Source organism: Mesoplodon mirus (genome assembly GCF_964341445.2).
Source record: "Mesoplodon mirus genome assembly, chromosome: 8".
Classification (NCBI taxonomy): domain Eukaryota; kingdom Metazoa; phylum Chordata; class Mammalia; order Artiodactyla; family Ziphiidae; genus Mesoplodon; species Mesoplodon mirus.
In genome coordinates, this window is record NC_138984.1 from 2,582,046 (window position 1) to 2,605,212 (window position 23,167).

General features: G+C 49.5%; 1 protein-coding gene across 1 annotated transcript; it reads right to left on the reverse strand.

The window, feature by feature from the left end:
- Window positions 1-835: 835 nt before the first annotated feature.
- Window positions 836-22,174, reverse strand: ASB1 (ankyrin repeat and SOCS box containing 1). Its single transcript, XM_082630205.1, has 5 exons — window positions 22,072-22,174; window positions 17,879-18,020; window positions 15,503-15,805; window positions 7,970-8,355; window positions 836-6,779 (listed from the first exon to the last, which is right to left on the reverse strand). The coding sequence occupies exons 1-5, from the start codon at window positions 22,109-22,111 to the stop codon at window positions 6,574-6,576; spliced, it is 1,077 nt and encodes a 358-aa protein (XP_082486331.1). The 5' UTR covers window positions 22,112-22,174; the 3' UTR covers window positions 836-6,573.
- Between the last annotated feature and the right edge of the window lie 993 nt (window positions 22,175-23,167).

Sequence of the window (23,167 nt, forward strand, 5' to 3'; positions counted from 1 at the left end):
GTGTGATTTTCTTTGGCCACATTCAGTATTGGTATCTTTAGGTGGTTCCTTTTAGGCTGGTGAGATCTCTCAAGAAGTCTCTTTCTCCTTTACTTCCTGCCTGGAGGATACAGCCTGTTTCCTGAGCTGAGGATTTTACATACTGAAGGCCGATGTCTCGCCTCCCTCAGTCTCCGGCCCGGACTGGGGCAGGAACAACTGCCCAGCTGTGTGGGGTGGAGAGCTGTAGCTGCTTCTGAAAAGGGCCGTCAGCCAGCCCTCCTGCTGTCACTCTTTCACATCCACTTCTAGAGGCACCTGGAACCGCCAATCCCAGAGCCTCTGGGAGCTTTGCAATAAAATCAGATTCTCAGATGCTCTCATTTCTTTTTTACAACGTTGTCTCCTCGGGTATTTCTAAGTCAGTTACCATTCATCTATTTTCTCGAGAGGTTCCAAAATTTTGTTGCTGTTTATAGTCATCCTAGTGGATTTATGCCTTTTTAAAAAATTAAAATTCCCTGTAACTTTAATGGGATTTCAGGAAGGAGCTATGGTAAATGGCCACATCGAGCTACAAGAAGTCTGGGAAATGAAGACCTATTCAGAGAATTCAAGTCTCCAGCTAGAACTGTGGGTCTGTTATCATAGATGGAGACAATGAAGGAAAACCAGCAATCTCTGCCACACAGATGCAGCTGGTTTTGAGGTAGACTGAAAGTGAGGCCATCTTTCAGGAGAGCAGGAGAAGTGTACATATGGGGGTAGGGGGTTGGGCATCGGTGTGAGGAACAAAGAAAACATCTGAAACAGCAAACGGAGAGACGTGCCAGGGAGTCACTGAGAGATGAATAAATGCTTTATTTAGTTCATTCACTCCCGAAGCTTCACACCTCACCCTCCCACTTTCAAACGAAGTCACAAAGAACAGGGGCCCGCAGTCTCCACCACCTCCCCACCCGACAGAGCACTGCAGGGACAGTGTCATCCTGATTGAAAGCCATGTGTTTCAACCACTTTTAGGGGCACTCTCTTCAAACTAGAAACCCCACCAAGTAAAACAGGCTCATCCATCAATTTAAACCTGGGCAACATTTTGGGTGCCTCCCTAGAGCACCAGGGTCCCCCAGAGCAGTTTAAAGCTCCTGTGTCAGATGAGCCCTTCTCTTTGAATCATTAGGAACTCTCCAAAGAGCCAGCTTCTTCTACCTGAAGTTCATGTACAAAGATTTCACATGGTCAGTTCTTCTATCCAATGAGATAAACAGTCCACAAAATTAAGGCATTGGGGGGAAGTAAAGGGGAATAAAGCATTTACTAAAGTTATAATAACATATCAAAGATGTCCATTGTATTTCTGAAAGCTCTTAACCAGGCACAAGTGCAAAGAACAGTCATGGTCCCAGCTGCTGCGGGCAAGCACACAGTCATTACCAAAGGAGGAAGGAGAAACTGAGGGCTGATGGTCAGCGTTCCCCTTCAGCATGTGTGCAGGCACACGGGCCCCAGTGCGTGTCACACCTCACGCGCCCGACCCCAAACAGAAGCAGCAGGAGCTGTGCAAACACCGCAGGGCGGAGCAGGGGCACTGCTGGCTAAATCACAGCAGCAAACTGATGTTATACACACGGGAGAGCCGTGCTCACAAATACCACACTAAACTGCACGTATGCACATGCATACGTCACTTGGGAGAGATCTGAAATCCAAGCGACTTAAAAAAAGAAAAGCTCCCCATGCATTCCAGACACTGAGCAATTACAAGTTAAGGCAACAGAAGTCACCCTTCCCCCACCTCTCTTCTCCATCAGACTGTCTTCCTAGAATTTATAGCATATATTCCACACGTCACTGCACTTCAAACTCTGCACGTCCCCACCCCCGTGGAATTCTCCTAGGACGTGATCCCACTAACCACTCACGTGTGCACATCAGTTATTTTATTCCACATAAAGAGAGTCCGGTTGGGGGCGGGGGATGAGGAGGGAAGTGAGGCATAAGCGAGCGAGGGAGAGAGAGGTCATGTGGCAAATGAGGCACTTCCAGGAGGGAGAGCCAAGCTGGGGGGGAACCCAGACCCCTCGGGACTGGCCACTGAGTGGCAGGCGGCTGAGAGGGGCACAAGCAGAAGTCGGCAGCCCCGGCGCCAGAAGGCCCACCACCAGCGCCATCGCTCGGGGGTGCCTCAGGTGCCCAGGCCTGAGGTCAGGGGCAGCCTCGCTGAGGAGGCCACATGAACCTCCCGGGAGTGTCTCTCAGGGGATTCGGGGAGGCCAGAGGCCCATCACCCCAGGGACGTTGCTCTGCCGTGGGCAGGACACAAGCACGCACTTCCTAACAGCTCACACAGTGATCTCAGAGCTTGTTCTTGGACTACCAGGCAGAGCAGACGCTGGGCTCTCCTTCAACCACGTACAGGATGTTTCAAGACTCCAAGAGAAACTCCTCGGCACGTAAACATACACTGTAGCGAGACTGCGGGTCCCCGATGCTGGATTTCAGAGACAGGCAAACTCAATAAGAAATTCTGTGCTTTGACAAAAGGGCAGCCGACGTTTTATTCTGCAACCAGGAGCATTTTAAAGTAAAAATATTGCCCTCTAGTATCACCTTCATTACATAAGAGGACATTTTATCACCCAAATTAGGAAGGACGTAATCTCAGAATAAAAGACAACCCTTTAAATTGAGTGAACCTGACTTCCTATACTATTTAACATGTGTCCTTGTACTTCCGACCTGCACAGGAGGCCTATGCCGTGGGCGCCGTGACTCTTGCTGCCCCCTGGGGCACAAGCCCAGCCGACCACCAAGATCACAGGCTGTTCCAGCACCATCATGGCCTCGAAGACCCATCCACTGAGAAGAGGGACCACACTCACAAGGACAGCAGTGCACACGTCGCAGGGATGGCTTAAGTGCAAAGTGCTTTCACATACATTCTCTCACGTGTCCTCCCAAAAGCTCCGTGGGAAAGGCACGGCCAGGCACGGCCAGACCCGGCCCGTGTAAGAGAGCAGCCTCCCTGGGAACAGGACCTGCTCAAGGCCAGGCAGGAGGCAGCAAGCACAGGAGAGCGCTTCTCTCTAGGGCAGGTTTTCTTTTGCTCAGCCTGACCTTGTCTGCACGTTCCTCTCTTTCTATTTATGCACGAACCTTTTATTTGAAGAATCAACTCATGGAAGCAAGAGGACAAAATTAAAAATGATGGCACTCAGGCCTGATAACAGAAACATATTCAACATCAGGAAACTGCTAATTGTCCTTTCTTTTTTTAAAACTGCCTGTTTAACAACAAGCGCATGTTGACTACAACTTATCAAATGTGAAAAGAGAACACCAAAAACTAAGCATCACTGCCTTAAACCCTCTTCTGGAACAAGGTAGGGCGTAAATAAGTAAATAAATACATAAATAGCTTAAGTAATATGAAAAGGCACAGATATGTATGACACTGATGGGTTCTGGAAATACATGCAGAAACGCCACCCAGGATGCCACAGCTGAATTCTCAGAGGTTCTCAGAGGTGTCAGCGTTGCCTCCACCACTCACCTCCCCCCCACCCCCGCCTGTCCGCAGCAGCCAAGGCCCAGGCACAGGACTCCGTTCAGTGGCCGTTCAGTGGCCGGCAGGCGCCCCAGCAGGGGCAACAGCAGGACACTCCCGGGACCAGGCTGGGGGACCTCGGGCTCCTTCCCACTGGTCCATCAGGCCCCTCCCTGCGGAGGGCTCTGGGGCTGCAGCTGCATCAAGTACCATCACGTTTCCTGGCTCTGTGGGGCTGGTGCCCCAGGGCTTAGAAACATGAGTTTATAAAGTGCTCTGATGGAGAGAGTTACTTTTGCCTATTCTGTATCTTATCCCTGCCAACAAAAGAAAAAGGGAGCTTTAGCAAAGCGTCACTCAAAACAAGCAGGAATGACCTTAAGTAGCTATCTACGCTATGTTCAGATTCAGGTTTGGCAGCTGTGAAATGTCAAACCAGAGCATGAACCTCGAAGCTGCTGGGATTGTGAAAAAATCTCTAAAGGTTGGCTGCACAAAGAGAAAGCCAACCTGTCTCTGCAAAGGAAGAGCTGAGGCCCTGGCCCCTGTGGACCGGCCCTGAGCACACCATGCTCAGGGGCCCCACTCCCCGGCTCAACCACTCCCCAGTCTCACCGCCTCCCCGGCCAGCTCTGGGCCAGGCCCAACAATGAGCGTCGACTCAGTCCGCTCCTTCCAGAGAGACCCCAGAAAAATGGTTCCATCCCCCAGAAACAAGCCCTGCACTCACTTCACCTGCAAAGGAGGCTGACACCCACTCTGCTGGTGCAGCCCCAAGGTCGCACCGGCATGGCTGGGACCCCCGCAATGGCAGCATTCCCACATGCTGCCTTCCAGAAGGTCTGAGAACAGAGACACCCTCCTACCCAGGGCCGGGCTGGGGAGGCTCTGTCCCTAACAGACCCCTGCAGAAAACACCCAGCAGGGCAAACTCAGAGTGTCCTGCGAGCCTGCAGCATGGCTCACCCGCAGGGAACCCGAGCCAAAGGGCAGCTGCAAGAGCTTAAAAAGTAAGGGGAGCTGACCACTCCTGATACTCCTCTCTCAGACCGACCAAGGAGGTGACAAGCCAGCGCTGACACACCCGCAGTGACATGAAGCCCCCTCCAGCGTCCCAGCCCACCTCTGGGTGGCCCAAGCTTCCACACCACCCTTCCCTAAATGCAGGCAGAGCCCCAGCTCCCCGCAGCTCCTGGCCCAGCCGCAGTCCAACTGTGGTGTGGTCCCACCACAAGTGCCACGGGAACGCAGCTGATCCCGGGCCCGGGCTGAAGCCCTGCAGCGCTCGGCTCCGGCTGCAAAGGGCCACATTGGCCGCCCACCCGCAGCTCCTCTCTTCTCAGGAAGCCTCTCGTGACTCCAAGCTCTGAATGCGACCAGCCAAGCAGGCACCCCGTCCTGAGGAGCAGCACACAGCCCGGTCTCGGGCCTCAGAAGCCATCCAACACTTACGCCTTGGCCACCGATTGTTATGAGGTGAAGCCTCCAGCGGCTACATCGGCCCCCCCCCAAATCATCGATGGCTGTTCTCCCCTCAGACCTCATACGTGCATATACGGGCCAGCCTGGCTTTCCAACACACGTCCATCGATGACACAGGAGGTGGAGTTCAGAATTCCATCCTCGAGCCACAGAAGACAATGACCAGGCACTGCCTGTCTGGTCGGTGAAGACACATAAAGACGCTAATAATTAAATAAACCCCTATCATTAGTTCAATTGTTACAAATTAGATTTCTCTTATTGTAGAAAATCCAAATACAGATTTGGAATCTGCCTGTTTCTAAACACTTCTAAAGGTCAGAATCACCATGGATCCACACAATGGCCCTGAGGCCTCAAATTACCAGATGTGATTTCCCTGGAAACAGCAGCACCTGGATGCTCTAAAGAGGCAGCCACTGGCCCACCTGTGCCGACATAGCCACACACCTGGCCGCGCAGCCCAGGTGTGAGAGTGAGCCCTGCCCACAGCCGAGCCGTCCGTCAGGTGACAAGCCAGCTCATTCCTCTCACTTCTCACCACCCCCAGCAGGCCAGGGGAAGACCTCTGACCTCTGACCTCACTGCTATCCCCTTTCTTCGGTTCTAGGAGCAACTACCAAGACATTAGGTCCAAAAAAGTGAAGGTCAATCAACCAAACACCAGATGTTTTGTCCACTGAACACAAAGCAACTGAAAGCTTAGAACCATCCAGAAGATGACTAAAGTTTCCACTTTCTGGTACGTGCAGGGACTAGAAGACAGCGCCGCAGGCATCTTCTTCTTTTAGAACTGGCAGTGAATGCTGTTGGACGGTCCTTGGTCCGAATGTAGGCAGTCAATTACTGGCTATTTCAGCATTGGCCTCCTAAAATCAATCAACTGTCTGGAAGCTCCCCAAAGTGAAATGGCAGAGAACTCATGAGACCTGTTGGCATGATGCTAGGCACAGGTAGGTATCAGAACAGGTGCAGCGCTGCAGAACTCTGAGCGTTACCTCTAGAGGCTGTGAACAAGTGCAGGTATTGACTTTGAGGCAGTAAAGCCAATCCATGTGGCTAGGAAACCATCCTTGAATGAAGACAATTAATATGACGCCTCCGCCACAAGGAGAGAACAGTGAAGCGGCAAGGAAAGGGGGTGCGCGCGATAAATGTCACACGTCTACCCCAGGAGCAGGGAAAACAAACTAGTAAGTTCAGGAACTGCATCTCTGTACTTTTATACTAAGACTCCTTTGCATTTCGCGTTAATCAAGCTATCAAGTTGAGAGGTAAACGCAGAAGCACGGTTCTGGGAAGTGCTAGTTCTCCCTACTGGGGACGTTAGCAGGCCTCCAACCTCAGCCCAAACTTGCTCACATTTCAAGGCCCATTTCACTAATTTCCAAAACACAGATATTGAGGAAGAACAAAATTAAGTTTTATAAGAGCCTTTCGGCTGATACCGACCTAAGGACTGTCCGACGCCCCAAGCACCTGAGATGGAATACAGTCCATGAGAACAAGGCTGATTCCGCTTCACCAACAGCCAGGTGGGATTTAGTCAGCAGCACAGGACGTGGTCACAGGGGCAAGAATCGGTGTCGACTTGATCTGCAGATTGCTTCCTCCTCACTGCAGTCAACCACTGCTCGCGAATTCTGCTCATACAGTAGAAACTTTTTTATGGGGTCCGGCAGAGGCAGCGAGGGAATCAGATGGAGTCGGTATTTGCCAAGCGCTCTTCTCACGGCCACGCGGCACAGACTCAGCAAGGTCCTGGGGACACCTGGAACGCATGGGAAGAAAGGGAGAGACAGAGGGAGAGAGGTTAAATGCCTCTCCTAACCCTACAGACCACAGGCTGGCTGTGAGGACAGGCGGAACTGCGCTAATGCTCGCTGCCACTCCCACCTCCAGAGGAGAGCAGGCCCTGCTGAGAAAGGTCTTGTCATCCGCTCAACCCTGTGGAATTCCCTAGACAGAGAAACAGAGCTGACCACTGCAAGCCCCAGCACGTGTGAAAAACTGCCCTCTGCCCTCTGTCAGTCTCTGCTCTTGGTCCCTCCCAGAAGCTCCAAGGGGGTCTGAAGGGGACGGGCCGAGCAACACAGGAGGAGGGCAGGCTGACAGTTCTGCTCTGGGTCAGAAAAAGCCTCGCCGTGTCTCTGCGTGTGCAACAGGTGTGAGCACAGGGTGCCTAACTCTGTCAGTGCGGCTCCAGCTGACCAGCAAGCACCTCTTCTGGGGAAGGCTCAATAGGACCAGGTTTTAATGACTGGTTTAAGGAAAGCCAGTAACAAGAACACAACAAACATAAGTTCTGCAAGAGGTAAGGGACTGGGGAAAAGGTGGTCACTCAGATGCCCTCAAGACCCAGACGGAAAGGGGCAGGGTGTGGGCGGGTCAGAGGGCGCACAGGGTCAACTTCTGAGTCCTGGAGAGAGAAGGACAACAACTGCCAAGCCACGGATCCACTGCGAACTCCCTGGCCGTCAACTTAATTCACGGGCAAAATCCTTCTTCATGAATAAGCAAACTGTAGACCTTATTCTAACAAAAATCATACGTAGCACACAATGCAGAACAATGGTATTTGAGTGGAACTGAACACGGGGAAGTGAGGCGCCCTAGAGAAGGAAGGGCTTGCAATTTGTCGTAAAGCAAACACTTAAAAGCCATAAACACAGCAGTGAAAGAATCTGGGATCACCAAGCAGAGCAAAGGGGTAAAGAGAACATAATTCTAGGAACTCTGAGAACATGCACTTTGATAGATTTCTTGGTATTAAGTCTTAGTGTCTGGGAATTTAAAAAGAGAAGACCAATCTGGAAGACCATTCTAGAAAATTCTTAGCCCTCACTGAAGGTTTTGACCAAGTGCTTAGTTGGAGGTTGTTTTTTTTTTTAATTGCTACAACTTGGTTCATTCAATTGACTTAAAGAGACTGCCAGTCAGAGTTCAACTAAGGCCACTTACTTCTGGCCTCTTTAAAGACCTGCAGAGCCTCAGGGTCCACCTTCCTTCTGCCTCTCGACTCTGGGCCCAAGGATTCCCACTTCACCAGGTTCAGGTTGGCTCCGAACTCCACAAGCAGGCTAACGAAGGCCGCCTCACAGCCGTGACGCAGGACAGCATCCATGACGCACCCGGGGGAGCCCCTGTAGAAGCCCTGCGTATTGACGGGACCGTTGCAGTTGAAGTCCGGGTTTGCCCCAGCCTGCAGGAGCAGCTTGAAGCACTGGAGGTTGTGGTAGGCTGCGCTGATGTACAGAGGGCAGACCACCAAGGAGGTGAGCCGCCGGGAGAAAGGGGGCTGGACATCAGGAGTCAGGTGGTGGTTGACATCGACGTCGGCCCCGTACCTGCAGGGTAGACACACGGACAGTGAGACCTCACAGCAGGCCAACCGCAGCCAACGCATCCCCACGGCACCCGGTGGAGATGGGCCCGAACTCCAGGAGCGCTGGGAGCACCGGAGAGCCCCCCAGTCACAGTGGTCCCGTGACCACCAGCAGGTACCACGGTAGTTAGGAACCTTGGAATCCACTCACGCAAAAGAACTTGTAAGGGAGTTCTTTCAAACCTTTGAAGATCCAACAATCCCATGGCTATTTTAACTATTTCAAAGCAAAGAAAAAGAAGGAAAACTTCCAAATTCAGCTTATGAAATTAACAAAATAATAATCTCCAAACCTGACAAAGGCCACACCGTAAAGAGAAACTACCAACCAACTGCACTTACCAATATCAACTTAACAACCTCCAATAAGACATTAGCAAAGAGAATCTAAAAACATTAAGAAAGCAACATACAATGACCTCATGGGGGTTATTCCAGGGGGTAGTTCTTAAATTAGAAACTCTATTAACATAATCCATCATATTCATAGAACTAAGGGGAAAATCCATGATTATCTACATAGATGCAAAAAAAAGGCATATAACAAAACTCAACACTTAAGCATGTTTGCAAATACTTAATAAAAAAGAAAGTAATGGATATTTCCTTAACATGATAAAAAATATTTCCTCAACCCAGAAGTCAGCCTCTCGCCTAGTGGGGGAACACGAGCAGCAGCTCTGCCGGAATCAAGGCACACAGCCCCACTTCCCAGCCCACTAGTTTTAAAGACTCTTTTTTTTTTTAAGTACTAGTGCAATTAGACAAGAGAAAGCAATTAGTTGACTAAAATTGGAAAGGAAGAGGTAAAACTTTCCCTATTTACAGAGGATATAACTGTCTGGAAAGCCTTAAATAATGAAAATGCAGTTAACAAGCAATGAGAGAATTTATTAAAGTAGCAAGTTTTAAACCAACACCTTCTATATACAAACAAAAACAAGTTGAAAGGTAAAATGAAAAAGACCTCATTTCTGATAGCAAAATAAATTTTAAAGTGAGATATCTAAGCATAAACTTAACAGTATATGTCCAAAATTTGCATGAGTAAAATTATAAAATACTACTGAAAGTCACATAAGTAGACCTAAGGAAACAGAAAGATACACCATAGTCTTAGACAAGAAGACTCAATATCATTAAGATGTCATTTTCCCTAAGTTTATTATATAAATGAAAATACCCTCCCCAGAACTAAATAAGTTGACTATAAATGTAAATACATAAAAATAACATCCCTGGAGCTACATAAGTTGATTATAAAGTGGATTTGGAAGACCAGGAAAAGATATAAAAACAAAGCTTTTTTAACATAAGTAAAGTAAAACAGTAAGTGACAAATTGGGGGAAATGTTACAAAGGGTTGACATCCTTAACATATAGAGACCTTCTAAAAGGAAAAGATCAACAGCTCTATAGATAAATGAGCCGGAGATGGATGCAGACACACGAGCAAACAGCTCTCAACCAGATGAAGAGATGCTCAGCCTCACTCACAACAGAAATGCAACTTAAAACTACTCGGGACACCACTTCTCACCTATCAGATTGGGAAAAATCCAGAAACTTACTGATCGAGCTTTAAAGAAAAAGGAAGTCCTATTCATCGCTGGGGGCCAGGCACAATGGAGCAATCCCTGTAGAGGGAAATCTGGTGATAGATGGCAAACTTACCTATGCATGTACCCTCTGACTCACCAATCACAACTCCTGGAATCTAGTCCCAAGACACCTTTGCAAAACTCTGAAAAGATGCATACACAAGGCAATTCATTAAAACAGTACCCGTAATAGCCAAAGGCAGGAAACAAGCCACAGGTTCGTCAAGAGGGCCTGGCGCATCCACATAAAGGAGCGCTGCACCATCTGAAAAGGAATGAGGAGCAGGGCTAAGGACTGCTCTGCAGTGGCCTCCAGGACACCCTGATAGTGAGAAAAGCAGGACGATGAACGTGAAGTATGCCACTGTTTATCTTGGGGAGGAGGCTGCAGTACCAACGTGTACATGACACACACCTAGACACATACACATGTCTGCCTATTTTTTAATGATGGAAGGATAAACCACAAAACCTTTTAAATGGTTATCTGTGGGCAGGGATGAAGCAGATGAGGATAGAGCTAGACTGCTTTTAATATACTCTGTTTTATAGATTTGACTTTGGAACCACGTAAATACATACTATAAAAAACTAGGGGCTTCCCTGGTGGCGCAGTGGTTGAGAGTCTGCCTGCCGATGCAGGGGACACAGGTTCATGCCCCAGTCCGGGAAGATCCCACGTGCCGCGGAGTGGCTGGGCCCTTGAGCCATGGCCGCTGGGCCTGCGCGTCCGAAGCCTGTGCTCCGCAATGGGAGAGGCCACAACAGTGAGAGGCCCACATACCACAAAAAAAAAAAAAAAAAAAAAAAAAAAAAAAATTTAACAGCAATCCTTAAAAACTGCAAGCAAAAAGAAATACTTAACCCAACTGTGTATCCAGTTGGTGCCATCATGTCCTGCCCGCCAGTGTGGCTCTTCTTTTCAGGCACACTGAACATCCAGAGTAGCCAGCCCATTCCCAGCATCAGATTCACCTAGAAGGACCTAGGGCAGGAAGCACAGCAAGGCAGCCTCGCGCAGCCGCCAGAGGTGGGAGCACTCACGACAGTCCCTGAGCTGATCTGTACGGCTGCCCAGGACTCTCCTCTTCTGACTCCCAGAGACAGCCCAGATGTGAGGATGCATCTCACACAGGCCGATGCAGGGGCCGCCTGACCCGGAAGCCTCCTTTTCCACCAGAGCCAATCTCTAAACGACTCTACAGGCAGAGCCTTCAGGATCCCCTCAAGGGACCTGCCCTTGTCCTTGCACCCAAGGACGCCCAAATACATGACTTTCTATGGGACATTTAGGGTTCTTCCAGGCCAAGCACAAACTACCAACTGGGTCATTTTACACTAAGCAGGGGCCACTGACTACAGTAGGGAGGGCGGCCTGCTCAAGCTGTTGGAGTCCTGGCCGAGTGAAGAGGGTGCCTGCTAAGGATGCTGCCTTGCAATGGTGCTACGGCCCATGGCGGGGGAGGAGGCATGTGTGGGAGGGGCAGCTGGTTCAATACGCGGGATTTTGGCAAAATAAGTTAACATGTTAAAGGTAAGGGAACCAGGTCTCTCAATGTTGCAAAAGAATAATAAATTTGGAAAGGGAGAAAAGTAGGATGAACCCTGTGGTGCTGGATTGGATTAGAGGCATCAGGGTGAACTCTGTAACTGTCAATGTATAATAGATACAGAAATGTAGACAGAAACATGTTTAAGTAACCTTAGCTCTGTCCAGTAGGAGAGGCTGAAAACAGTGACACCCCATAAGCAATAAGCACTCCTAGCGTCCACATCTTAGCTTTTAAACAGCATTCGCCACGAAAAGAAACCAGGATTCCTTGGAGAAATGACTAATTCCAGGGATGAATCAGGCAAAGTACACAAGAGCCTAGAATAACTGTAACTCCACAGGAAACCATGAGTCTAACATAAATAAATGAATAAATTAAAAATCTGATGAGGAATAGGATATATACATGGTTCCAAAGTACCTAGCCACAAAAATATTTTTTAATTACAGAGGGAAAAAGAGGAGCTTTACAATGGAAAAAGCTGGCAGACACCACCTTAATCAAAACATGAAAGTGAACACCAGCAGTATTGGGACCAACTGAAAACATGTGCAACCTGAGAGGACGTAACGAGAAGAGCACAGCCTCACTTCGGTGAGACTGCTGCCCAAAAGGCGGTACCCAGCTCTACCATGAGTAAACATTAGCCAGCACCTGTGTACTTGAGCTTCCATTGCCCTAGACAGTGCTGCAATGCCTCACAAACTTTGTCATCACATATTTCATCTGAATTAGGAAATGACAGAATGTAGGAAGTAATGATGATGGGGCCTGACACGCAGGGGTCCAGGGCGGAGGGGAGAGCATCGTTTTCCATGCCTTAATAAAAACAGCTGGCCAACACTCACAGCCAGCAATCATGTTTTATCACCCGTCTCTTCAGTACTATTCCAAGCATCCAAAGGAACTTCCCCCTGGAAGGGACACTGCTGCCTGTCAGCAGCACAGAGCTGAGGAAGAGAAAGGACAGCACAGACCCATGAGCTCACATGACAACCTGCTTCCCCACTGATGCCATGCAGCATCGTCAGCCACTACAAATGCAAATATCACCCAATATTCTCCAGGATATCCTAGGAGTGACAAGAGAAACATTCTAAAACACATACCAAACCAAGCAGAAACTGCTATTTCATTTCACACACTCAGCCAATTAAGAGAACTAGATTTCAAGCAGTGATACTGCTTTGTCTCCTTATTCTTACAGATATGTCTTCTAGAATGTTTGTAATTTGGGGCAATATGACAATCTGGTATTAGCTGAGCTGTGGGAAAGACAGTCCTTCATCCACTCATAAATATATAATGGATGGGATCCAGTTAATTTTAATCCTGAATATTTTCCAAAATTCCCCTACTGCTTTTAATATCACTGGCAAGGAACCACCGGGACGACTCAATAAATCAGTGTAACTTTTGCACATACAGAAATACCACTCCTTACCTTTTTAAAAAAACATCAGTAATATATACCAAGGGAAATGAGAAGTAACAAAATGGAGGTTACTTGCAGAGGGACACCAAATCACAACAGTGACAGAAGAGAGCCCTGCCTATGAGGGACAATGACATAGGGAAGGCAGGAGTTGCGTTTAGATTGTGTTTAGATTGTATTATCTGTTCAGTAACTTAACCCCATTTTCCAGAAGTCAATTACCTGGTAATTTAGAACCCAGAAAACTTTTCAATAGAATAATATATGCTCTTGGTACCTCACTGTAAAAGTAATGTCCTGTGCTCCAGCGGGGCAGCAAAATGTCTTAATAACGCTTCCTCAAGAAGGGCACCTGTAAATATATCTGAAAGTCAAGGCTGCAGTTAATTCAAAGCAGTTGTGCATCATGAATTGACTGAAATGCCCTATGGGATTTCTAGAACCAAGATGAAATTTCATGGATTGATCCTACTGAAAAACATTTCCAAATTAATGACTTACATTCTCCAAGATGCAAAGATACGGGACTGAGGTGGTTTAGATTATCAGGCTAGAAATCCTTCAAAAGAAGGGGAAGAAAGAAAGCATCATCACGTCTTCATCACCCTCCAGTATAACCATCACATCACCCTCAATTATCTTTCCAAAAGTCAATTCCATAGCCATTTAATATATAAATCCTTTTGATATAATATATTCTCAGTACCTGATTTAAAAAACCATGTCCTGCACTGGGCGAGGGGGACACCAGGTCCCTGCTCCTCAGAACACCCCCAATGCAGGCCGTAACAATGCTGTAACCCTCTCCTGTAATACTTTCCCACACCAACAACCAGCTACCTGAACTGCACTCAGTCCAGCCACAGAACAAACAGCCTCTAGAGCCGGCGGGGGGTGGGGGGTGGGGGTGGCGGGGGCTGCTGGGCAAGGAAGCATCTTTAGTAGAAAGAAGTCACTGGAGACATGAGACTGAAAATGCAATCTGGCTCAAATTTTTAAAAAGGTAACCGTTAGTACAATTAAAATAAGACCAGAAATGGTCTAAAACCACAGAAAGGGAAAGCAAAGAAAACACAGATCATGGAAAAAAGATATAAAATAAAGGTAAAGTTAAGACACAGAAAGACAACAGTAATAGACCTAACATCAGCTATGGCAACAATGTTAACTGTATTAAAAAACAAAGAATCCCTTTATCCTACAAAAGCTTCTTGCTTTTCACCCCATTTTGCAGTTCTCGGAGACTATCCACTTCCTTAAGTGTGAAATAAAAGTTCATTTGTATCACCTAAAAAAAACAAAAGAATCCCAGACAGTCAAACAGTAAAAGTGAGCTCACAAAGAATTACTTAAACCCACTAAGATTAAAACTAAAAGTTACAGAATGCTACATAAATGAGCCCTCGATGAAACCAATGGTCTCCTTTTGGTTTGATAAAGGGCACAATCCATAAGCAAGAACTTTCATGAGCCCAATGAGCATGAAAATATGGTAAGCAAAATTATTAGAAATACAAGAGGAAACTGACAAATCACAACAGTAATTACAGACTAACAGACTTCTCTGAATTTGGGGCAGATCCAATGGTTAAAGATGTAAAAAGAAATGAGAGAGAGGGAGTCTGAATAACATAACTGAGGCTGTCATCTTGTACTATACAAATAAAACCCTGTGGTTATATACTTTATTACAAGTATCCACAACAACGTAGTTGGACATTAAAAAAATAATTTTAAAAAAGCCCAAAGAATCTTCAAAATGGAAATTATATGGTCCGTGTTATCTGAGCACAATACAATAAAACTGGACGTTCACAAAAGTTTTTATTAAAACTTTCTCCTCCATAACTATAAGAACAAAGAGGAAATCAACTTCGATTATACTGATTCAAAAAATGAGAAAAGGGGCTTCCCTGGTGGCACAGTGGTTGAGAGTCCGCCTGCCGATGCAGGGGACACGGGTTCGTGCCCCGGTCTGGGAAGATCACACATGCTGCGGAGCGGCTGGGCCCGTCAGCCATGGCCACTGAGCCTGCGCGTCTGGAGCCTGTGCTCCACAGCGGGACAGGCCACAACAGTGAGAGGCCTGCGTACCGCAAAAAAAAAAAAAAAAAAAAGAGAAAAAAGCTTAGCAGACACAGCCAAAGCTATAGACAAAGGTAAATTCATAACCTTGAAAGTTTACATTATTAATCAAGAAAAAAATGAATAAGCATGCAACTCAGAAAGTTAGGGAAAATATTAAGTAAAATTAAAGAAAATGAGAAAAAATAAAGATAAACATAGAAATTAATCAGTAAGTAAAAAAATAAAAGAACTGATAAAGCTAAGAAGCAGCTCTTTAGAAAGACTAACAAAATAGACAAATCCTCTAACAAGTCTAATTGGAGAGAGAGAGAAAAAAAAGGCAAATACAGAAAACAAGAAATGAGAATGTGGCTGCGAGAACCTGCTCACGCAGCCACGCTCCCCGTGGTGGCAATCGCAGGGCAACGGTGGCCCGGCCCCTGTGGTACTGACCTGATGAGGGCCTTCAGGATGTCTGCCCTGCCCACCCGGGAGGCATGGTAGACAGGGGTGCTGCGGTGGTGCCGGCTTCCATTGGGGTCGGCGCCGGCCTCCAGAAGGATCTGGGCGCTCTCCAGGTGCCCGTTCACCACGGCCACGTACAGGGCCGTCTGTCCCTTCACGTCCACCAGGTCCACCTCAGCCCCCTTCCGGATCAGGAAGTCCACGCAGTTCCCGTGGCCTGCTGTGGCCGCGATGCGCAGTGGTGTGCAGGGCAGCCAGCCGCAGCACCACACAGACTTCTCGTTGATGCGGCTGCGAGAGAGCACAGGGAGCCAGGCTGGGAGGGGCGCTGGGAGACGGCCAGCCACTCCACCTCCTCTCGGGCGGGACCCTGAGACACGGAGCAGGAGGGCAGCCTTCGCTTTAATAATGCTTCCAGGTGCTCTTGTTGCATGACATGCTTTCACGTACCCACCCTGCTGTGTCCACGCCTGAGGCAAGACAGGCAATAAATTAAGAGCCCAGTTCTACAGATGAGGAAATTCGAGGTGCAGCTAAGACTGCTGAGCACTAGACTTAAGATCTCCAATTTCCTGACTCACGGTCCAAAGCTCTTTGCTCCACAAAGGGGAGAAGGGCCTGCCCGGGAGGCAGCGCAGGATGGAGGACAGCATACCTGCTCGGGACCTGGGTCAGGGCCCCGAGGCCCCTCTTCACCAGCTACTACCTGTGAAGGCCTGAGGCTGGACCGCTCTCTGGGCCTCGGTATCCTCACTGGGGCTAGGTGACCACTGTGGTCCCTCTACCTCTGACACAGCACAAAGGACAGCCTGCAGGAATCACCACACTCCTGGCCAGCAGCAGCAGAGGGAAACCGTCCAGGCTCAGCCCTCATTGCAAGTGACACTCAGACCACGACTCCCCCCGCATCAAGGGATGCCAGGGTCATGCAATGCATGGACCCATCACGTGACCAGCTGAGGCTCTTCACCTCAAGCTCCCAGCGCAGCTCTGAACAAAGCTGAGGAATACAGATCACTAAAGCAGTGACCCAGAAACATGCAGCAGGTCAGGCTTCCTCCTTCAGCTGGTTACTAGCTTCCACTAGCCAAGGAGGCCAAGGAATGCTCCAAGGACTCATCACCAAAATAGTACATAGCAATAGCAAAATATCGTCAAGAGACCAGAGATTCACTGAACCTGAGTGAAAGAAAGAAAAACGGTACTTGAAAAAGCAATATGAACATACTTGGTCTATTTTAGTAGCTTAACTCTACTTTATTCTACTGTTATATCTGCAAATTTAAGGTTTTCTTTGGACTTGAGTCATTCATGTTAAATATTCACGTGCAATCCACCTAATTTCTCTTTATGACGATCCTTTCTGGCTCTCTGGCGCTTTTTAATTTTTAACATGAATATCTATTCTAATGAAATAATGTTAAGACATTAGAAGGGAAAGAAGAAACTTGTTCTTGTATTGTTAGAAATCCTTCTCTTGGGAACTGTCCACGAAAAGTGGTATAAGTTTCAGTATCAATACACAGGCATTTCTTCTATCAACTCACTGCCATCCTAGCCCTGGAGGGGAAACAGAAACACAGAAAGAGCCTGAAGGAGTTTCTGGCTGCAGGTGAGTTTCAAGTCTACTTGAGACTCCAATCTTAGACACACGGAGAACAGGCAGAGTCTCTGTGCTCCCCGGGTGTCTCGAGTGGGGAAAAGTAACAGCAAGACTCCGATGCCATGAGGTGCTTGAGCCGGTCTGGAGGAGCGAGCAGGATGTGGCAAGGCAACAGGCAGGGTGCTACCAACCAAAGGAGCATGTCCCTGGGTAATGAGACAGCTGGCCAGACGCTGAGCCCCAGGCCCTGGAGGCAGATGACTGAGGCCCTGAGAAGCCAGAGGAGAGCGCGTCAGGAACGCTGTACAGGTTTGGTCCATCAGGAAGTCCGGACCCAAAGGGGGATAACGATGCAATAATTAAGGGAGGAGAATTTATGCGTGCGCCTTAGGATAAAGAGCCAGAAAAGACTCGCAAGGGAGCAGGGCCGCTGTTGAAGACAGTAATGAGGCTGTCGTCAAGGGTAACGTCAGGGAAGCTGACGCCCAGAGAGCACCAGAAGTTGCTGGAAAATACAAAGGTCAGTGACAGAACTGGACTTGAACTCGGGTCTCTCTGCCCTCGCCATCAGGCTGTCGCCTACAACTCTGACCACGCTTCCGGCCATCCCCTCTTTCCCCATCCTCGGAAAGTGGAAACGCTCAGGGTCTCCACCTGCAAATCGGAGACCGCAGTGCCTCCCTCACAGCTCCCGAGCCTTAGCTTCATGCAGACCCACAGGCCAAACCCTGGGCAGCCCCGGGGCAGGCAGCCGCGCTCACCTCCAGTAGCTCTCCTCCTGCAGCAGGCTCCGGAGGGTCTGGAGGTCCCCCACATAGGCTGCATCGTGGAGCCTCGTGTCCTCACAGCGCTCCAGCGGATGGTCACAAAACTGCTCCCTCAGCCACTCCTTCAGATTCGGACCTGCACTGAAGAGAGGGGCGCCTGTCAGCTCAGGGAAGCCTTGCCAACACCAACTGTGAGGGGCCACCCTCGGCCGCCAGCCCTGCCTCTGCCCAACCCAGGTGCTCTCCAACTCTCAAGAACACATCATTCCCCTGCTCCAGAAACTTCCAGAGCCAGAAAAATGTAGAAAGTTTCCCTTAATGAAGCTAGCACACTCCTGACACCAAACCTGGCAAGATTTTAAAACTTGGATGGGGTGGGCGATAATAAGCCAAAACTAGTTAAGGATAAAGATCCTAAATAAAATACTAACAAAGTGAAATTTAAAATATGTATCAAAAGAGTCACCATAAAATTACTCTAATTTATTCCAAGAATGTCTTAGTATTGGGAAAAACCATATAATCAGCTGCTACATTACAAAAGGCCACCTGACTTTGGCAAAACTCAACAGCCAGAAAAACACTGCTGCTTGTAACCTGAATGACTCTGCCATGGGATCTGGGAAATGGCCTTGCCACGCGAGAGTCCCCGTGAGTGACAAATCTGACAGTAACCTAAGATGGGTGTACTTTTTTGAATATAAGCTGCACCACAGTAAAAAGGAAAATTTTTACATACATGCTTACAAATAGAAAGCCAGCCCTATACAATGAAGACAGAAAACAGAAAAACAATAAAGACTAGAATAAATGGTGAAAACCATACCATGTACTTGAGTGAGAGTCAATGCTAGGAAAAGTTTAAGTGATACCAAATAAATTAAGAGGTTTAACAAATCTCTTTGGGGTTTTTATATGAGATGTGACAAAAATCTTCTAGAAGTTTATTTGGAAATAAAAATAAGAATCACTTTTTTTGGGGGCCTCCCTGGTGGCGCAGTGGTTGAGAGTCCGCCTGCCGATGCAGGGGATACGGGTTCGTGCCCCGGTCTGGGAGGATCCCATATGCCGCGGAGCGGCTGGGCCCGTGAGCCATGGCCGCTGAGCCTGTGCGTCCGGAGCCTGTGCTCCGCAACGGGAGAGGCCACAACAGTGAGAGGCCCGCGTACAGCAAAAAAAAAAAAAAAAAAGAATCACTTTTTGTTTTTTTTAGTATGTATGAGAAGAGATCTACCCTACTAGATAATAGAAATTCTCTCTCAACAGAATAAAAAGATAAATAGATCAAACAATCAACTGCCCAGAAAAGAGCTTAGTATAAAAAACTTGGTATGTGAGAAATGGGCAACAAAATCAGTGAGGAATGGGAGTAGTAGTTGCTATAAACTGAACGTTTGTGTCCCCCAAAATGCCCTGCCAAATAATATGATGGGAGTCCTAACCCCCAAGGTGATTAGTAAGAGGTAGGACCTTTAGGTCATGAGGGTGGAGCCCTCATGAATGGGATTAGTGCCCTTATAAAAGAGACCCTGGAGAGCTCCCTCACCCCCTCCACCACGTGAGGACACAGTGAGAAGACAGCCGCCTAGGAACCAGGAAGCAGGCCCTCACCAGACATCAAATCTGCCCGTGTCTTAGTCTTGGACTTTCCAACCACCAGAGCTGTGAGAAACAAATTTCTGTTGTTTATAAGCCATTCAGTCTATTCTGTTATTACATCCTGAATGGACTAGAACAAGTACCGTTGATCACTGAACAACGCAGGTTTCATCTGCAGGGGTCCACTTACATGTAGATATTTTCAACAGTAAATAGCACAATACTGCACGATCTGTGGTTGGTTGAATCCACAGATGCCTAGGAACCTCAGATGCAGAGGACCGACTATAAGTTATATGCAGATCAACCCCCAAGTTGTTCAATAGTCAACTGTAGTCATCAAATTTGTACAATTAGATACCTACAGCTGATCCTTGAATAGCATGGTCTGAACTATGTGGGTCCACTCACACATGGATTTTTCTCACTAAATACATACTACACTACACAATCTGCAGTTGGCTGAATTCTTAGATGCAGAACCTCGAACATGGAGGGCCAACTGTAAAGTTTTATGGGGATTTTTGACTGTGCAGGGGTTTGGCAACCCCCACCCCCTGTGTCGTCAAGGGTCAACTGTAATTGAGTTCTTCACCTCACACTGGAGCCCAAAATATCTCTAGATAATTAAGAGCTTTATAAACATAATTGCACAGAGAGGGGCATAAGGAAAGCACATGAACTCAGACGGCCTTCATTCAAGTCCCCACGGTGCCAGCTGTCCTAGGGTGTGACCACGCACAGTTTAAAGCACACCCTGCCACAGGTGGACTCTCTCCAATGCTGAAGTTGCTTTTTATATTCAAATCAAATCTCTTTTGAGTACCTACTGTATACAAGGCTGGGCCATAGTACAACAGGGGTGATGCGTACGTTTCCTTACACTCCAGGATTTAATAGTTCAATGGCAGAGGTAAGACACAAAGGCCACAGGCAGGTGGGCAGAGCAGCGAGGGTTCACAAACGCACGGGTCACTCGAGCTCATGCCCCAACCAGACCTGCAGCAGATCAACAGGCAGGCCTCAAGGACCCCTTGGGCCCCCGTGCCAATCCTCCTTTGGTAGTTATCCTCCACTGTAGTTATCCCCCAGTTTCACTCCACAGGCTGAAAAAGTTCAAAGTAGGGGTAAGATTCAGAAGGGGTAAGGAGACTGACAAACTTTTGCTAAGTTCTCCCCTAGGCCTCCCTTTGCTGGCCTCTTTTTGACCCACTACCTGCCCAGGTCAACACAGCCTCCTCTTCCCCAGCTCCAGCTCCAAGATAACTTTAAGTTTGCATTTTTCTGATCAGCTTCTCCAATGACAACACAATTACTCGACACAGAACTTAAGCTTTAACTCTGGCCCCTCTAGTCCCAGGCCTGCAACACACTAAATAGTAAAACAGCACCGCCTGGATATGGACAAGAGTGCCTCTGTTTAAGGCAGGGCCAGTCTTCCTGCCACAAGACTCTTCTCCACACTGGGAAGCAGCTGCCAGTCCTCTTCCCCCAAGTGAACACCTCTCAGTCCATCCCGCACTCTCACGTGAAGTGATGTCCCAGAGCCTAAGGTCCTGGCTGTCCCTGGGGTCAAAGTCAATACCAACCGAAGCCCAGGACGGAAGAGGCTTTGTTTGTATTTTTATTCACTGCAGTATCCCCAGCCCCAGCCAGGTCCAGCCAATAGCAGGTCCTCAATAAACCGTTTGTTGGATGAATGAATGGATGGTGGGAGGGATGAAAGGCACTAGTTACACCCGTCTCCAAATCAACATTATACCTTAAATTCTGGCACATTTAAGAGTAATAAACTCCTTAGTTTATTTCTAACTAATAAACTCTTCGGAGAGGTATCTCTCCAGAGACACGGGTGAGCGTGTAAAGTCCAGGGCACACAGAAGCATTTGGTACCCGGGGCAAACTGAGACCACACACCAGGAGGGCACCTCCCCCCACCCCCGACCCCGCAGGTTAAAAGGAAGCCTCTCCCGAAGGGGGGCAAACGCACTTCCCCGCAAATTCACATTTGTTTGGCAGGAATAGTTCAAGGTGGAGACCCTCAGTCAGATGGCTATTTGGGGCGCGAGCCTTGCTAGCCGCCTAAACCAAACTATGGCACGGCTGCCTCCTCTGCCGGTGGGCAAGGGCCCCTGGACCTGCTGTGTCACTGACAGCTCGCTGGGGGTGGCGTTATCGCTGTCCCTGGACTGTGCGGGGAGGGGGGCGGTTGTTGAGGGGGACCGATGTCAGGATGGAGAGAAGGCACCCGCCCTCCCGGGAGCTGACCTCTGGGGGCTCTCCCGACCGCTGCGCTCAGAGCTGGAGGATGACCCACGTCCTCTCTTTATAGTTGGGGTCCCATCCAGCCCTAGAGGCCAGCCGGCTGGCAGTTACGGTGCAAGTTCCACAGGAGGGGAAATCGGCGCGAGGGCTGCTCTCGCGAAGCCGGGCAGCCGGGCACCCCGTGAGCCGCGCTGACCGACCCCCGGCTGCGGGGCGCGGCTCCGTGGGTCCCGGCCGGCCGCAGGGCAACACGCAGGGCCCCGGCCCGGGCAGCCGTCCCGGCCCCCCGCCGCCCCGCGGCCCGGCGGCCGCGCGCACGTTACCTGCGGGCCCAGGTCCGACCCGCCCGCCGCCCTCCGCCATGGGTGCCGGCCTTCAGCCCGTCGGCTGCCCGCCTCCCCCGCGGCCCCCGCCCGGAGCGCCTCCCGCAGACCGGAAGCAGCGCGACCGCGACCGGGACCACTTCCGGCGCCTCAGGCTGTGGGCCGTGTCGGGGGCGCGGCTTCCGGCGGGCGCGCGCCGCCCTCAGGGGCTTCTGGCGCCTCTAGCAGGGCGCCAGGACCTCCACCTCCCGCTTCGCTCCCGATGCGAGGACGAACGAGCGGCGGCGCCGGGCGCGCGCTGTCGGAGACGCGTGCTCGGGGGTGCGGGCTGTCGGGGGCGCGCGCCGTCGGGCCCCACCGGGGCTGTGTTTCACCACAGAAGAAGCAGAGGACTCTGGGAAATCACGCTCACCTGGGGGACGGAGCTAATTTGCATGTTCTGGGAACTCTGGTTGGTCGGGCCCGTCCCCGCCCCCAAGGAAAGGGCGAGGCCTTCTGCCGGGAGGGTGTGGGCGGGGCCGCGGGAGGTTCGGGCCGGGGTTTGAATCCCACCTGAGCCGGGCTGAATGGCCGTCCCCTGGGAGTGCCGGCTAAAGGAGGCCTGCGCCGGGCAGCGATGGCTCAGCGCCAGTGTGTCCCCGCGCGCTCAGCCGGGGACTGGGAGCAGCCCCGGGAGAACGTGGACGTGAAGGTGGAGGACTTCCAGCTCTGTTCCTTGCAACAGATTCTGCTGGAGGGGCACGGCACGGCTGGGCATATATTACTGTGGTATTAGGTGAATGCCCCCCCGAAATTCCTTCCATGAAGTCAGGAATCATGTCTATCAAATTACTATAGCCCAGTGCCTGACACAAAGCGTTTATTGAATAAATTAGTGAACAAAGAAATAACTTTTCTTGCCCACTCGCTTATTAAAATAATGTCGGGCCATGTGTACTGAGTTTTGATTTGTAAGCATGGATTCCTTAGGCTCCTTCCACGCTCCCCACGGCTGGGGAGAAGGGTTCTGCAGGAGAAGGAGAAGGAGGTCTCCAGCAGACGGGCAGGGAGGGGGGACTGAGGACAGGTGAAGAGCGGGTTCCGAGTTTTACAGGTG